The sequence below is a fragment of the Empidonax traillii genome, unplaced genomic scaffold, assembly GCF_003031625.1.
Source record: "Empidonax traillii isolate 1590-97213 ecotype Southwest subspecies unplaced genomic scaffold, ASM303162v1 scaffold515:size447783, whole genome shotgun sequence".
NCBI lineage: Eukaryota > Metazoa > Chordata > Aves > Passeriformes > Tyrannidae > Empidonax > Empidonax traillii.
In genome coordinates, this window is record NW_020955708.1 from 124338 (window position 1) to 142150 (window position 17813).

The window sequence follows — 17813 nt, forward strand, 5'->3', positions numbered from 1 at the left end:
AAGAGAAAACTCACTTTGTAGCAATCATTTGCAATGAGCTGCAATAGGTTAAAGGAGTCCCCTGAGGTTTCCATCTTCAGATAGAGTTTCCAGGCCAACTGTGGTTTCTTATTCATAATATCTGCAATAACAAGAAAAAGCTGAAATTGTGAAAAGAATATGCCACACACAATACCCAATGGAAGGTGGAATAGATGTCCCTGTATTTCTTTGCTTAATGTAAATGCATGCCTTAGCATGAGCATGAGTCTAGGAAGCCTTATCTTCTGCCTTACTAGTGATAACAGCCAATTCATCAGAGAATACCAATGTCAAGAGGAATAATTATGGTGTTTACATCTCAATTTATATTTCACAGCAATAAGAACAACTCTTATGATTTCAGGTGTGATAAAGGAACAGAACAGAATGCCTTAGAGAAATTTTTTTATGCAAAACAATGCATTCAAGCAGTGTTTGGGCAATACTCTCAGGCACATGGTGTGACTCTTGGGGACAGTCCTGTACAGGGCTAAGAGCTGTATTCAATGATACTTGTGGGTCCCTTTCAACTCAGTATATTCTGTGATTTTGTGAAAGATCACGTTAAGAGATGTTTACTACATCTGCAGTATGGCATAACATCCCAAAATCTACATATTTATATTCCAGGTATAACTACTCAAAATTGTTTGATTTGGAACATTTTTGTATTGAGGCACTGTAAGGAAAACAAATTAGGTTAGGGAGTCTCAGACTTGAGTCATTAGAAAAGTCCACCACTTCTACACTATTTTGTATGTGGCATTGTAGCTGTATCTGTACTGAGATGTACTCTGCAATATCTTAAAAATTGGTTCAGAAAAAGTAAATAAGATTTGCTAGAGAATAATAAACACAGCAAAAGTTTCCTGCATTCAAGGAAAGAACGAAGAGGTTTTGGAAGAAAAAAGCATGCTAGAGATTATAAAGGATATCCCTCAGGCACAGGAGTTTGGACAACATGTAGAGTAATATGGTAGGAAGCAAAATACCACATATGCTTGCCTGATTTTTCTCTTCTGTAGACATCTAACACTGGCCACCCTTGGAGGCAGACAGACCCCTGGGCCTGGCCCAGTATGAATGCTTCTATTTTGTGTTTGAACATATTATAGCTGTAACACAGTATTTTAAGACAGAAAGCCTTCACTCAAGCAATTGAGTAGACAATTGAGAAGAAAGAGGGTCACTGGCCAGGACAAAGCTGCACTGACAGTAGTGTAACAGCATTGCACTGAAGCAGTAATTGCTTATAAAAGCCAAATGTATGAAGGTGCAATAACCACCCACACTATAACTAGTGCAATCAGCTTTTCACTTTCATAGTCCAGAATCCACCTACAACATTAAATTCAATTAGGAAAGTGGATTGCCAGGACTGACGCAATAGAGGAGGATCTGTATTCTGCAACGTTGAGAGTAAAGTGACTCACAGCAGCGAGCTAGCCATCTAAGGTAAACAAAATCACTCTTTATCTTCTCACTCTGGATCAAAAGGAACACCTGCAGGAAGAAGGAAAACAGAAGATTATACATGCATGTACTTTTAAACAAACAGAAGGCAAACAAACCTACCTCGTTTCAACACGCAGCTTAGGCTTAAGCCACTCAAACAACTGCTTTGTGAGAAGAGTTTGGGTATGCAAGTGCAGTGTAGGGACATCCCTACTCTGTGTGGGGTAGGTGGAGGATTCACACAGTGCCCTGCTTGTCAAGGGACTTGTGCAGCTTCAGAGTGCCAAGCTGAGCAGAGGGTGCAGCCTGCTCTGAACAAGTGCCAGCGGGCGGCCATGCAACACAAACAGCACAAAGGAACACTGGGCCTGTGGGAAAAGCTATTTGGAATGTGTATGTTTAGAAGGCGATGCAAGCAATTACATTAGCATCTTCTTGAAATACCAGAAGTTTCACATATAGATGAGCCTTTCCTCCCCACACATGTCAGAGATCATTCCAGGTCAGCAACAAGCCATTTCTAACCATTTTGGTTTCAGTAAGCGTCTGAGGCAAAGCATTCATCTTTTGTAACTTATCGTACAAATACAGGTTTATTACATTCTACATCTAAAGGGATGTGTGGGGGGAAGTTATAAATTTTAAAATGTACTCTGGTTTTGCTCACAGAAAAAATGAGCTATTTATGCGTCTCTCTAGTATATTTGTAACTATACTGGATGCTACTGGCAAAACTCAGAAGACCTTTATAGGAGCAGATGTATGTACTGGAACAGTGAGTTCCACAAATTACTAACATTTGTATTGCTTAAACATTGCTGAACCCCTAATTTTGGGGGAAGGGAGAAGGATTAATAGGGAAGAGATTTAAAAAAAGCAGCATTATCACTGTAGGTAGCACTTTATCATAGGTTTTATTTCATTATGTCCAGGGAGGTATGCTTTTATATAACTTAATAAGTGCTATATGTGGAGTTGTTCTACAAGTTTATGAGACACTGGGGAAGGCTGATCTTTATACGGAAGTGTCATCACAACCAGAGATCAGATATGAGGCCAGATGAATCAATTTAACTACATAATTCTGTTATTTGAATGCATCAGCTATATTACACAAGTTTCTATAGAACAACTTCTAAAAAACATAAAAATGTATACTAACAGCAGCTTACACCTTTGTGTTCCTTTGTTGCTGGGCTGCTACTAAAACTTACTTATGGTATTATAATTTTTATGAAGTCTAAGGAATCAGCATAGCCCACTAGCATAGTTTTGAAGGATTTTCATTAAGCTAAGTGAATTGAAAGCTTGGTGAATTCAAATATCTATCCATTTCCCTGACAGTCTCGGAATATTTTTCCTAAAGATAGATGAAATTTCAGGTGACAGAAATTAAGGGGTAAGGGTGCTGGGTGGGGTGGTCAGGACAGGGGGGGAGACAGATTGTAAAACCAGGAAGGTTTTGTTATTGACAAACCTAAAGAGTTAAAAAGTTAGAGAGACAGGAAAAACAGAACAAAAACATAAACCCCAAACCAACCAAATCTAAATGATTCACTTTAGGCTACGTGGTGTGGGATTTTTTTTTTGTGGCTTGTCTTCTTTCTGGTCTTGTGGAAAATGTTGCTTCCATCTTCATAATAACTATTTGCTTTTGCATATTTTAGTTGTAATTAAGTTTCTGCTGTACAGACATAAAAAAGTACTGGGTATAGAAGTTAATCTCTTCCAGCTGCATCTGGATGCTGCTGAATAAGATAGTGAGCACTTCCTCTTTTCCTCCCACATCTCCCAGAGGAAGATTTTTTTTTAAAACACAAATTTCTAGGGACACCTAGAAGCTTTTAACTATTCAGTGTCTTTTACTCAGCATGCCCTACTCAGTCTGAACAAAGAGTGCCTGGGATCCCAGACAAAGCGTAGGAAATCTGATTAAGAGGCCATTCTTTGATCAATTAGAGGTAGCTGCAAGCACTCTTGTGATGCATCACAAGCAGCATGACTCCTCATATACCTCACATTACAAGATTAGCAAGATAATCTTTTCTGAATAGTATTCACTGAGAGTTTCAGTTCCTCTAAGAAGGGGAAGAAGATATTCCACACAACCTGCTTATTTTCAACTAACATGAGGATCTGGGAGGAGAAAAGGAAGGAAAGAGGGGAGTAGGGGAGAAATGTTTCCATTGCTGTTTTTTAAAGAAAACAAATACATACCTCTTCAGCCTCTTTAAAATTGCCTGTTGCAGCTTTGGCTTGGGCATAGTTGAAATTAAAAGTGTCATTGTTGTAGAAGTAACTCTGAAAAATAAGACTCATGGGTAAAGCTCAAACAAATAAAGCAAAACCCCCCTCCTCCCATGATATAATAACATTAAAAATACACCCTCACCCCCAATCTGAGTCCGACCATATAAAGACAATGGAAAGGAAAAAGAAAAACCCACATTAGGAACATACGGTATTTATAAACAGTGGGCAGAAAAATTATGGACTGGCTTTCCATCCTACATTCGTGACTACAAACACAGCTCAAACATTCCACAATATTAACTATGAGAGATCTGGAAAATGTTCCAAGTTCAAAATTGCAGTGGCAGCCTTTGTGGGTATAATTTTCACTTGGGGCATGTGAAGACATGCTGTGCTGCCATGGCCTCTTTCACCTCCCAAGCACTTATTTCACCACTAGGGTGGGTAAATAGGCAGTTGACTCCCTGAAGTCTTTAAGGAGATGAACACTTTTGTTTTTTCAAGACTTGTCAAGGTTCATCAAGAGATCTTGTGGACCTGGTTATGTGACAGATGCTAGTCTGACACACTGGATCGCATGATGGAGGTGGAGCACAGTACTAGGCTACAGCAGGCAGCACACCATGTAATAGGACTTTCTAAGCAAGCCTTGCTTACAGGTACCCTTCTCTCTAGTTAAGTGCAATACAAAGTTTTTCTCTCCCATAATATCAGACATGATACATCTAGTTTAGAACGCATCAGGCTGATCTAGCTGTATCTTGTTGAAAAGCTACCTGGGTCAAAGCAGAAACAGGCTGGCCTGATGTTTGGGTTTGACCTGAAGAACTGAGATTTTATCATGGTCAGATGTCCAGAGAGAAGTGTATAACTCAGATGTTCAAAAGTCAGCTGTGTTCTACATTCAGCACTGCCCCACACTGCTGCACCAGTAGAAATGGTAGAGATAAGGTAGAACACAACACTACAGTTACAAACATGGATGGGATTAATGATCCCTGTCCATTACTGGTGCTCTGCTTATGAAAGAACATGGGAAAAAAGGTAGGTACTGTAAGAAAAGCCCTCCTGGGTGCTCAACAGCAAGGTGTAGGGAAGAAGAAGTGTTTTTCCTTATATAATATTTATAAAGGAAACAGAACTTGAGTATGAAGATCAAATTTTTGTTTTGTTTCCTCATTAAAGACTGAGGAGCAGGTAAAAAGCATAGTTGGGACTGTACAAAAGACATGTGAAGCAATGGGCAAATCCCTTTCCCAGTGGTGTCTTATTTCATGATGTAGGGACACTGAGGAGCCCCTTCCCTTACCTGTCATAGGTAATCAACAAAGGGTGCTGATTTAGTCCACCCACATACATCAAGCTAGTGCCTTGAAATGAAAGGTGGGAGACTGCCACCCTTTCCAAATGTTTAGGTTTCACCACAATAGTCTGTGTTAGGGTCTACAGGCAGGCAAATATAGAAAACTGTCTGAGAGCATGAGGATGAACCATTTGGGTGAATTTTATGCTCAGTTTGTGCAAACATTGCAGTCCTCTTAGGGTGAACTAACGGGTTTCACCATATGAGGATTACAACACTTTACTGTATTCTTTCTCAATAGTTTGAAGTGAATCAGCACAAGTCCCAGGTTAAGCAAAGCTGGTGAGCCAGATGCACTTTTACTGTGTGAATCGTTTCTTCTGTTTAAATAGTCCCCATTGTATTTTTCAATAAAAATGGAAAAGAAACTCTGTCAGCAACCAAACTCAAAAAATCTGTCATTCTGTCCTGACTGTGTAAGGGCTAAAGAACACACCTACTGCAAAACTGAAAACAGTAGAAATTAACAATGTTCTGGGGTTTTTTTGTTGTGTTTTTTTTTCTTTCTTTCTTTTTTTTTAACCCATACTATATGTACCAGACTTCACTCTTTTGTGGTCTTTTCAAGGTCTTTAATCTTTTCATAAAACTAACTGTCCTCTGAGTGTTGTCCATTCCAATGAGATGCTCAGATACCCAGCTGAGCAATGAAGAATTCCCATTGTGGCCACAACTCAGCTGAGCCTGAATCAGGTTGTTTTCTCAGTTGATCTCTCACAGTGTTACAATGTCACCCTTGGGGTAGCTGGCAATACATTTAAAATAAGGAGTCCTCTGGGGATTCTCATGCCTAAAGTGGTTTTAACTGATCACGGATGAACACAGTGTTTCTTGAGAGAACATTACATAAATAATCTTCACAGAGTGCATGCTCCACTTTTAAGAGATGCAGAGATACTACTGAAGTTTATTCCTATGAATGAAACACAAAGGTAACTGTAAAGCCACCTACACCTTGCCTGTAACATGGTAAAGGAAGAATTACTTGCATCCCTGTGAGCTGAAGAGAAGGGAAATGACTTAAATAAATCTGGGCATGCTTATTCTCAGCTAAAAAATTATGAGAATGATCGATTACTTCAAAACGATCGTGCAAGATAAGCTGTAGGAGGGAGTAAAGTTTTGTCCCATATACCTTGAAGGTGGTTTGTAATCGCATTTAACTTTGACCTTCTCAGGTTAAAACTAGCTGTTTAAGAACCTTTTAATGGAAATGGAAAGAGCTGAGCATATCTGTGGGGTGATTCAGTGCACTGTAAATGTAGGAAATATACAGTATGAATTTTCTGGAAATTACTGTCTATACCCACTGGCTGTAAACTGAGACCAGATGATCAGTTCTAACTAGAAATAAGGCTTTTAGATGGCTCAAGTTAGGCAAAAAAATTCTCACCCTTAGTTTCCTTTTCTTAACTACATACACACGCTCCCGTTTGGGGTGGTAGTAGTATGACTCTTCATTCCACTCCACTGGAGCCATGCCAGCGGCTAGAGCCACTGGGATTTCCTCAAAGGTCTCTTTCCAGACAAAGTTTAAAAACATTACACCTTCATCATTTTTTCACTCATCAACTGCTTTTGGCACCATTACAACCATGTTTTTCTTTAGATCTCACCCTCCTTAGAACATTGTCATTCTGCTCATCTTGTGTATCTCCCAAATAATTTCTTTTAAGATTCTCATTCCTTTTCCTATCAAATATAGTTGTTAAAACTCTAGTTTCAAATCACTGGAACAAGACTGCAATCATTTAACCTACAATCACACTCCAGACCCTTCTTTTCTCACATCTGACTTATAACCGTGTATCTGTAAGTTATATCCATTTTATCCATTGAATACTGGTGATCTGATAATGCTGCATCACGTTGACTTCAAACTCCTTCTCTTAGTTTGAAAAAAGTAACATTTGTCTGCAGGGTACCACTCAGATAACTTCCACAAAAATAGTGTTCTTAAGTTACTGCTTTTGTAATATTGCCCTATTTTAGCCCTTCAGTGACTGGTTTCCCTGTAAGATATAAAAGTTATTATTTTCAGACTCCTTCATGTCCTATCTTCTTTATACACTCTTGTTCATTACAATGTTGTCTCCCAACAATTGACAATAATCTCCATCACTCATTTGGTAAGTCTTAAGAAAACATTTGGGGTTTTTTTTCCTCCATGCTGCCCACCCCATAAATATCCACAAATTTTTTTACTGTCTTCCTTTAATTATCTTCCTCATCTTCTATGATGCCACCAGAAAGCCTGATAATGGGTAAATTGCAAATGTGATGAGACCATCATGCCCACCATGCTGCATGAAGCTATTTTCTAAATTCCTTCTTTACATTTTGATCCATTTGCTGTGCTGACCACTTATGTCCCACTGTTGTTCCTGTTTTATTTTTACTGTTGTTTCTGTATCTTTTTATGTTCCAATTTTGTCTCACATAGTACAGTCTGTAAGTAATGATTCCATCCATTACAGTACTAGCAATACTAAATAATATACTAACCTTGATTGAGTTGAGGTAAATTAGGACATTAGGAAACTGTCTGAGAAGAAAGAAGCAGGAGGACATGCACTGTCTCCCTGGAATGGTATCTAAAATTCAAAAGAGAAATGCAAATTTGTAGAATTAAAAAAACACATGGTAATGGAAATCACTGCCAAGATTGCTGGCAACTATGAAAGCAGCTAGTTTCTAAAAATAGTGTAGCTTGCCTTTTCAGGCAAAGGACCATACTAGAGGTTAGAAAAAACTTTCAGTTCATCTTGACATCTCTCTCTACAGCATCCAATAACTATTGCAAGACTTTATTCAACAGCAAACTCTACAGAGACAAATGGTTTAAGTAACAAGCTTTTTCCATGACACAATTTATGTAGCATAATTTTACCATGAATTAATCTTACTCTTAGGAAATGGCACTTCATACAAACCTGAGCTTGTTATTCTAACCTCATTAGCCTTCTTTCTTTAAAATTATGCTTTTCAGTTATCCTGGACAAAGATGCTCTACATATTTTAATTTTAGTACAAGTAAGAGAGTAAACTTGATAACACTGAAAATATCATTATAAAAAAAGAATTAATATAGGAACAGGAAAATACTCAGTGATATCAGACAATATGGAAATCAATGCCCATGTTTTTGGAATTACCACATTGCTCACAAGTGGTAAAGCCATAAATAAGTCAGACACATCAGTTCAAATGAGTGTCATTAAATTTTGCTGCTATCTATGTCATCATAACTTTGCTGCAACCGTATTATGCTGTCATCTACTCTGACAGTGTAAGCTGTGTTACTGAAAAACTACTTCAAAGCTGTTTTAAAGATTCTGAAGTAAGCTTACTAGAACTAATTTTTGTTAGTCCCAACTAGAAGAGATGGCTGAACCCAAGCGCAGCTGGGAAGGCCTAACTGCAAGTGATTTCAAATCACTCTTATTTCTCTACATGAAATGATCATTAGAGAGCGTGTGCTCTGTGCAGTTTGGAAAGATGTCGAGAGATAAGATCCTAAGGCTACCAATATCCCTGAAGTAATCTGCTCCTGGATGTTAGTTACTATCAATACATCTGCACTAAAAATAACTTTTCTGCATATAGAAATTTCATGTAACTGAAGACTAATACTTTGACTCCATACCACCACACAAAGTAGAGGATTCCACTGGAAGACTGTATTTTCCCCTTTAAATAAGGTAGGGTAGTAATTATTCCTGGAAAGCACAATATAAGATCTCAAAATACATTTCAAAGGAAAGTGAAATATTCTCATTTTTTATCTTTTAACACTAGGAGATACTGAGCTTGAGTGTCCTGTCATTTCTGTATGGAGACAATCAATCCTTATCTATGTCTGAACCACACCATTCTGTTCTCCAAATTCAGAAAATTATTTGGTTATTTATGAAGTGTTCACTTGTGAGCAAAACTGGCCTGTATATTTACACGTCCTTTCTTACATGCATGGATACTTTTCATGACAAATATATGCCTCTACAGGACAATAACAGAAACAGTTTTACAACAACAAAAAAAAAAAGTGAAGAAAACACTGAGTAATGAAACTGAAAGTAACTCAAAAAAGCTCATTTTCTCTGACATTAAATTTTTAAGGTTCATAAACTCACAATTTATTTTAAACAAAATTTTAAAAATGCAAAACATGCAAAGAAGAATTAAAACTAAGGATAAGGATACATTTTTAGTAAAAATGAATCACAGTAACAAAATATTAGAAACACAATTTTCCCATATATGATTTGAGGGTTTCTAAGTTTTAGCATTTATTCTTTTGTCCACATTTTGGCAGAAAATTTTATTATCCCAGCATACCACCCTCTATATACTTTTAGTAACAGATTTTGTTGAAAAAAACAAACAAATAAAACTTCTGAGTATCTTATACAACTCAGCAATGACTACTACTAGTGACTGAAAAACTAGTTTTACAGTTCTAATGCACCGCAGGTGACTCATGCAGGAAGAGGAAAAATTTGCCATTTAAAATAATTACTCAGGGTGACCTAAGAGTACCTCAAAGAAAAGACCACATGAAGTCCAGAAGAAATGTTTCATTCCTCCCACTCAATATCAGATATGCCTGACTTGGTCCTAAAGGAGGACCACTGAAAACAAAAGGGCTCCTCATCATGCTTGTAGTGGTTTTGGAATAGTTTGTAACACTTATGTTAAGCACCAGAAGGACTGCATTTAATGGAAATATTAACGTTAATTTACTTTTACTGATGTTCCTCTTATCCCATTTCCTTCTTAACTTATCTTAAAAATCTGATCTGTTTAATTTTCCACTCAGTTGAGACCCTGGTAGAAGAGCATGAGAACTAACTATAAAAATCTAGTTATATCCTCCTTCGTAATGTCAGTTCCATTTCACATCATTAGGATTAAGAATTTCTACTAAGCTTAAAAAAACCCCAGTAACCAGGTTGCTGTTCTGGGTGTTATTTATTGCTGCTAGAGGATGAATATTGACTCCTACATTGTAAGTGCTTCCTGGATTTTTTTTTAGTTTTTGTTTTGGGTGACCCTACTCCCATTAAAGTTCATAACATCAGTCCTGGGACAAAATCTGTACATTTATTGGAAAGGACTTTAACTCAGGTTGCTCTATGTTCCTTCAACCTCCAAGTCAGAGATTAATTAAAAAAGCAAAGGCCTTAACTGATGATTCCAAATGACTTTACAAATAAATGATACTATACTTCCTAAATTGTACGTTGCTGCCTTTTTCTTAATGCAGTCATGGGATTTCTACAGCTAACAAAAGCAAGTCAGAAAAAATATTTCACATGTTAATTTTAATCCATTATTTTTTGATAATCCACATTATCAGCCTGTGGTGACTGTTGTCGTTTAACACCAGCTGGCAACTAAGTACCACTCAGCTACTTGTTCGTTCCATCCCCTCCCCCTAAAAAAAAAAGTAAAACCTGTAGGTTGAGATAAGAACAGTTTATTAATTGAATTGAAACAAAATATTATTATTATTATTATTATTATTATTATTATTATTATTAATAGTAGTAATGAAAATGAGAGAGAAAAGAGAGGGAGGGGAGAGAGAGAGAGAGACAGGGCGAGAAAGGGGAGGGGAGAGAGAGAGAGAGAAGAGTAAAACTCCAGAAAAACAATACAATTGCTCACCATCCATTTACCAATGCCCAGCCCACCCCTGAGCCACAATTATAGCTCCTCCCAGTCAACTCCCCCCAGTTTAGGTACTGGACATGATGTTCTACGGTATGGAATAATCTTTCAGCTCATTCAGAGCAGCTGTCCTGGCCATGCTCCTTCACAACTTCTTGTTCAGCTCCTCACTGGCAGAGTAGGGGAAATAGAAGAGTCCTTGACTTTGGGTAAGCACGACTTAGCAACAAGTAAAACACCTTTATCACCGTTATTTTCATACTAAATTCAAAATACAGCACCGTACCAGCCTCTAAGAAGAAAATTAACTCCATCCCAGGTAAAATAGGACATAGGCCCAGTTGCAAGGAAAGGATTTCCTCACTCTGGCAAGCCCAAACCTACTTCTGTATTATAAGTCTGGAAAGCAGTTAACTTGATAAAGATCTTCAAAGACAATCTAGCTCCTTGCAAGGACTGGCCGAGTGGGAAGTGCTGAAGCATGACTTACATGCGTGAACAGCATGGCTGGCTGCTTGGGAAAAGCCCAAGTATACAAACAGCAAGAATTCTGTTCTCCATTCTAAATCCAGCAAAATGAAGGGAGCAGATAAAAAATGCTCACAAGTATACAACATAGGAGCTAATATGCTAAGTTACCTATGACATAAAAATTATCATATTGGATCCAAAGCTTGTCTAGTTCAGAAGCTTGCTGAGTAAGAATATACTGCTATAGAAAGAATATATTCTGATTTCACATATAATAAATACTGGGGCACATAATGTTACTTCCTCTGAAGCTTCTCCTAGCTTCCAACAATCTGCACCGAGGACTTCATCACTGAAAAATTTGTGTTAAATAGCTAATAGACTTATAATCTAAAAATTTCTTTTTATCTTCTGGTTCTCACAAGTTTCTCTATCAAATAAGTTGCGTTATGTGAAAAAGTAATTCATGCTGTTTGTTTTAATTGTCTTGTATGATAGTTTATGTCAATGCTCCTTGGGTTTTGTATTGTACAGTAAATAATTCTTTTTTATTCCTCTTTTCCTTGTCATTTATGATGCACATAAACAAACTCAGTCATCACTTTTCAGCCCATGTATCCTTCTTTATTTAATCTCTCCTTGTTTGAGAAGCTATCCCCTTTCTCTGATCACCCTTGCTGTCTTTATTGTATCCTTTCTTGTTCTACCGCTTTTTTAAGAAATGTAAGAACCAGAGCTGCAAACAGTATTCAAGGAAAAGAATCACATAGGTATACAATGACACAGTAATTATTTTTGTTTTGTTCTCTCTTTTCTCATCAATTCCTAAGATTCTCTTCAACTTTTCTGATAATTTTGCTAAATTTAATTTGCATATTATTACCCAGTCTTATGTAGTCTCTCATATCTTTCATCATTGTGGAAGCTTTTATTTTTACTACTATGGGTAATTTTGTACCATTGGCAAACCTAGTCATGTCATTATTTGTATCCTAGAGCTCATTAATTATGAATACGAGCCCTTTCTTTAGAGAAACAAAGGGTTCTTTCAAATGTTCAAATCAGATGTATTTCATCCTTTTCATTGCAACTTCGCTCTAATTTTTTGTCAGAAATGAGAAAGGTTATTATGTAGGTTCTTTTCTTGAAATTAGTTCTGTGGAAAGTTTTTTGAGGTATTTGCTAACACGTGGATTTAGAATTTGATTATACTCCGATGACTGTAGCAGAATTGGAGTTTCATTGTAAAATTTCAAATCTGGTTCTATGTAATCTCTATATTGGTCCATAGTTACCTGCCCACTTGTGCCTTCTCTGAGCAAAATGGAAACACTTCAAAACTTCATGCTGTTTATCATGCCATGTCACTGCATTTATTAGGTCAAAATGGCCAGAACAGAAGTCTCTAACTATTATTTTATTATCTTTCTATATAAAATCTCTAAACCTTTTTAACATGTCAGTCACTGTTCCCATCCAGGTTGTCTGGTGAATAATATGGTGAGTTGCCTATCTAAACATATATTTTAAAAGAGTATTATTTCACTCACTGATAATTATTTTTTCCACCCGTCAACCATAGGAAGGTTGAAGTCTCAGCCCTTCCATCTTAGTTTGCATATGGGTTTAAAAGTATTTCACAGTGAAATTCAGACCTTTGTCTTCCTAACAATTTCAATTTTGGTTTTGGGCTACATCTTCACTACAAATCCTTTCAGGATATGTTTTCTCAGACTATCTCTGTATTATTTTTATCCATGTATGCTGTGGTCGTTCATTACACCTGCATGATCGTAACAGGCATTAAGAATCCACCACCACTGTATCAGTCCCTCGTGATTTTACTGGTATGACAAACCCAGGGAGCTATATTCCTACTAACCGAGTCCTCCACTACTACAGTTCATATTGTTCCTTCCTGTTATCTGCGATCCCAGCTCTGAAGGGATAGCCTCAATGCAAAGGGAACAAACTAGGGAAATCTCACCTATGGAACTATTTCCAACATAAAGCTCTCTGCTGCATGTGGCACGGAACAGAATGACTCAACAGTATTTCTGAAAGTTTCATCAGTGCTGCCGCTCTCTTGAGCTCCTTCTCTTTAGTCACCATGGACACAGGAGACAGCTTTCTGTCTCTGAGGACCATGAGCTGTCTGCACCATAAATATGCACAAGTTCCCCACCTAAAGAAACAGTACTAAGTGACAGTGCCTACAAAGGAAACTGGGAAGCCCTACTTCATCTGAATTTCTGTGTTATAACAACTGGCTTTTTTTATTTGGGGATTTTTGACTTTGGCAAAGAAAAGGGAAGATAAGGTCTTGGTTCGGTCTATTACTGAATAAGTAAAAGTAAATATTGAAAATACGCTGATTTTTTTCTTGGGTTTTATCAGGTGGTTTTTTTTCATTCAAGCAAGGAGTTAGTCCCAGAGCCTCCATTTCTGTCTGTAGGCAAAGTCCTCCTTACATTTTTATCACGCTCAGTTTCAGTGCACACTCCATGTTAGGACTCTGTGTACTTGATAGGCTTTCATGAGTGGTCCTAGATTTGTACCTGTGAGTCTCTGTACCTGTGAAGTTTCAGCCACACAGTTCATCTAATTAATTAGGCTGTTATCTTCTGTTTCAATAATGGGTATTGTTAGTCAAAGGCAAACCACAGAGTCTCTCAGTAAAGACGAAGAGTTTGCAGTACAGCCTCTTTTCCAGCCAAAGTCATACAGTAAGGCTTGGAACAAAATGAGCCTTCTAATTTAAACTTCCAAATTTGTTTTACACTTCCTGATACCCATCCTGTAAGAACAAATACAATAGTCCTGCCAACAGTCAGGGGTTAGACACGGATAGGGTAGTATATATTTGGATATTTTAAGATGGATTACATAATGGAGAAAGAATATTTCAAACATACCACATTCGCTGGCTGATTCCCCAACCAACTGGAAGAACTTCTGAGCAATTTTCAGATGATCTCTCTGGAAGAGGAAAAAAAAAAATAAACCCAACATGGCTTCCAGAGTTGATGCTACAATACACAATGAAAATATGCTCTAAGGAACTGATGGGGAGCAACTAACAGACAAACCAGGGCTGAAGGAAAAACAGAAAAGGTAAATGTGCCACTGTATATGCCTAGATACACAAGAATACTGTAGAAAGCAAAGTTTTTTTGGAAACAGGATAGAGAAGCCAAATTAAGTTTGATTTACTGTCAAGACCAGCAATGGAAATTTGCATTTTACTCATTCTGGACTGACTACTGTGTGGAAGGAGGTTGAGAGACTCAGAGATTCTGCAATCTAAATGAGAAATGACTGTCTCATTCAGTCCATTCTAGTCTCTACAAATGTGGTCCTATTCTGTTGTTGGAGAAGCTGGAGAACTTCTTGGGCTTCACTTACTGAGCCAAGTTCTTGTCCAAGTGCTGCATTTACGACTCCTTTGAGGATGTACTCCTGAAAAAAAATTGTGAAAAGCATCAGAGAAGACAAGGTAAAGATTTCATAAGACACATAAAAGCCTATGTGTACATTATTTTCTTCATAAATTTAACTCTATCCCAGCTCAGTTGAGTAGGTAGCTGGTTACTATGATAACACTTAATAACAGTAGTACTGATTTAGCCCCCCAAAATGCATTCTACTTGCTAGGTAGTCACTTCTGCTAAATATATGGGATGCAAAAGAGTACTGTGTTTTCTGATAAGTCTTATGGTCAAAGACAAGGCACCAGAAGGAACATGATAACATCCTTTCATGCCCCTTTCACCATCATATGACCAATAAGTACAATCTTGTTATACTAAAGCACAGATCCCATTTCAAATATGCACATAGGTTAACCACAACTACCAACATCCTGGCTGAGCAAGATTTTCTCAGCATGTAACAGACTCTTTTGTCTTATACAAATCTTAAAATTAAGAATTATAGCCATAAACCTGTTTTAGTAGGTGTTCCTGATGAACCTGGACAGCCCTGTCACAGAGGTAAACACAGAAAAAGAGAAAGACGCATCTACACAGACCAACAATAGAATGCAAGGAAACAATTTTAGAGTACTAGCCAGGATGCTAAGTAATCATTTCAGCACACCAACTCTCTTATAGGTGCCAAATTATTATCCTACAGGCATTGTGGTGAAGAATTTGCGAAGTACTCAAGGAGGTTATTCAAGCAGTTTTGCAAGTCTTAGCAGGGAGATCCTTACAAGTGTAAGTGAAAAATGGAAAAAGAAGTAGAAAGATTCTCATTTAAAAATGTGATAAAGAATTATTAGACATGTATATGGGGAAAACAGAGGTTAAAGGACCACTGGCTGCAGAAAACTGTTCAAGTAAGTCTTGCCATACTGAAAAAGGCAAGAAATGTAAAGCAACATCAGAAGACCCTCCTCAGCACAGAACCACTAGATCTGTGTTCTTGAGGTTTTCCTTTTCCCTCCCTCCATATAATTCCTCACACAGACTCATGAAAGGTCCCTTTCATGCCCAGCTATGTGACCTTTGGAAAATAAACTGCGAAGAGGAATAAGTCAGAGACTAAAGCTGCTGGAATAACCACAAAAGAAAATTACAGTAGCAGCCAAGGGACACTGCAATTTTCACTCATGGCAGCCAAAGTGTGATGGGATTAGAGAATACCATTTATATAAACTGTTCCATCTAATCTAGCTCATTTTTATTGAAATGGCTTCAGGACAAACCATATGAGCACCTGAGCTAGCAGATCTGAGGGATGGTAACCATCACCGGGGTAGAAGTGACAAGTAGCTGTAGTTGGAAGAAGGCTTTTATCTATGCTTTAATTGTTAGCTCCCCAAAAAGCTGCACACAACATAGCTATATTCTAAGCTGACCCCAGGTGGTATAGTAATAAACAGGCTAAGTACTCATATATGCACATATATAATACTTTATGCATGCATATTAAATCTTTTGTTCATGAAGGAATGGAAAACACAAAAGTTTTAGGAGTGGAAATGGAGCAAGCTGTCCTCAGGATACCAGTTTTGTATGTGGCAGATTTGATATCAATTTATAACATCTATGTGCCATGACATCAGTTTCCAATTACCTGTGGAGCTGAAGGTTCCAGGTCCTTAATCAGGTTATAAGCCTCCTGCACATCATCTGAAATGCCAAACATCAGGATGCATGACAACCCATAGCACACTGTATTAGAACAAGTCAGTCATCCTCTACAACATTCCCCAATAGTCATAGACTAAGAAATAAACCATTTAGACAGGAGGAGGAAGGTAACTATAAATCATTGTGAATTTCTATCACAATGGTGACGGTTTTCTAGAACTTAAATAACAAACATGGAGTGAGTAATAGCTTCTTTATTATTACAGTTTTCCAAGTAAAGATGATTTGGCCCCCTTGTTCATAACCCAGTGGCTGCCTTTTCAACAGCACAAGGTCAAAATCGTAAATCCATCATCTTCCTTTATTTTCTTTTCTCATATTGATTTACCCCTCAAGGAGGATAGGGTAATATGATGCTGTAGGTAAACTTCAACTTTTCCTTATCAATATTTCAATATCTGTCCAGCAGCTCTTACCTGATCCTAATTCTAACAAGGAAAGCACTACTAGTATAGAAGTTTTAATGTGAAGTTTGAAATCAATAAGCAACTTCCTTCCCACGCAAGAATTATATAAACTGAAAAGATCCTAAATCTTACCTAAATAAAAAAAAAAAAAAAAGGATGTTGGTAGATCTATGCTTGGCTTTGTAAACCAATCTAGTGAAGATGCTCTCTTACTAGCAAAATTTTGTTAACACAGCATTATACCAGCTGCCCATAAAAACAGGCCTTATCAAACAAAACCTTTTTTGCTAGTATATACCATTCATTCAACCACTTTTTGGCTAACTCAGACCACCACCACCACAAAAAGTATGACAGCGGCCCTTCTTTTCATCAGTGGAGACCTTCAACACAGAACTATGCTCTTCAGGCTCCAAGAGAAGCCTCTAGCAAATCTCATGGGAGCAGATCATAAACAGATACCAACAGGCCCCAAACCTTGCTAAAAGTCACTACTCCGAAGAACTGATAAAAACAGGAGAAAAGTAACGGCTCTGAAAAATTCAGATATAATTCAAAGAATCTGACAAACAAAGGAGAGATACTAGTACAAAATCCTTTCCAACTGATTCTGGCTACCTACCTGCATTCCTTAAGGGTTGTAAAGTAGATTTTTAATGCAACGTCTTGTTCACAAACTGTAGCCTTGTTCACAGTCACTTTGGCTCATATCCTGTTTGTGCTATATTTACAGAAATAGTTGTCCTTGCCTTCAGAGGACATATGCCTACTATTCTCACACATTAGGCAGAGGAGAGGTCATCTCACTAGAAACAGTTAAACACCACTGTCCCCAAAGCCATCTCCTGCAACCCAAGAACCTGCAATATTTTGATAACATAGGTTTATTTGACTGCACACAACTGAAGCCCTTCTCTGCAAGCCATGGAAACTCTTACTTCACTATTTTCTGGAGAAAAAGAAAATTAAATACATTACATTTTCCTGCAAAGAAAAAAAGCATTTCATTGAATA

General features: G+C 37.5%; 1 protein-coding gene across 3 annotated transcripts in view; it reads right to left on the reverse strand.

Moving 5' to 3' along the window:
- Positions 1-17813, reverse strand: part of TTC26 (tetratricopeptide repeat domain 26) — a 53775-nt gene that overhangs the window by 12613 nt on the left and 23349 nt on the right. For all 3 annotated transcript variants that reach the window (XM_027896749.1, XM_027896748.1, XM_027896747.1), the window contains exons 10-16: positions 16316-16371; positions 14642-14695; positions 14152-14215; positions 7598-7686; positions 3694-3777; positions 1455-1524; positions 15-121 (exon numbers count right to left, since the gene is read on the reverse strand). In XM_027896749.1, the coding sequence (XP_027752550.1) occupies positions 15-121; positions 1455-1524; positions 3694-3777; positions 7598-7686; positions 14152-14215; positions 14642-14695; positions 16316-16371 (524 nt within the window). The remainder of the gene's footprint in view (positions 1-14; positions 122-1454; positions 1525-3693; positions 3778-7597; positions 7687-14151; positions 14216-14641; positions 14696-16315; positions 16372-17813) is intronic.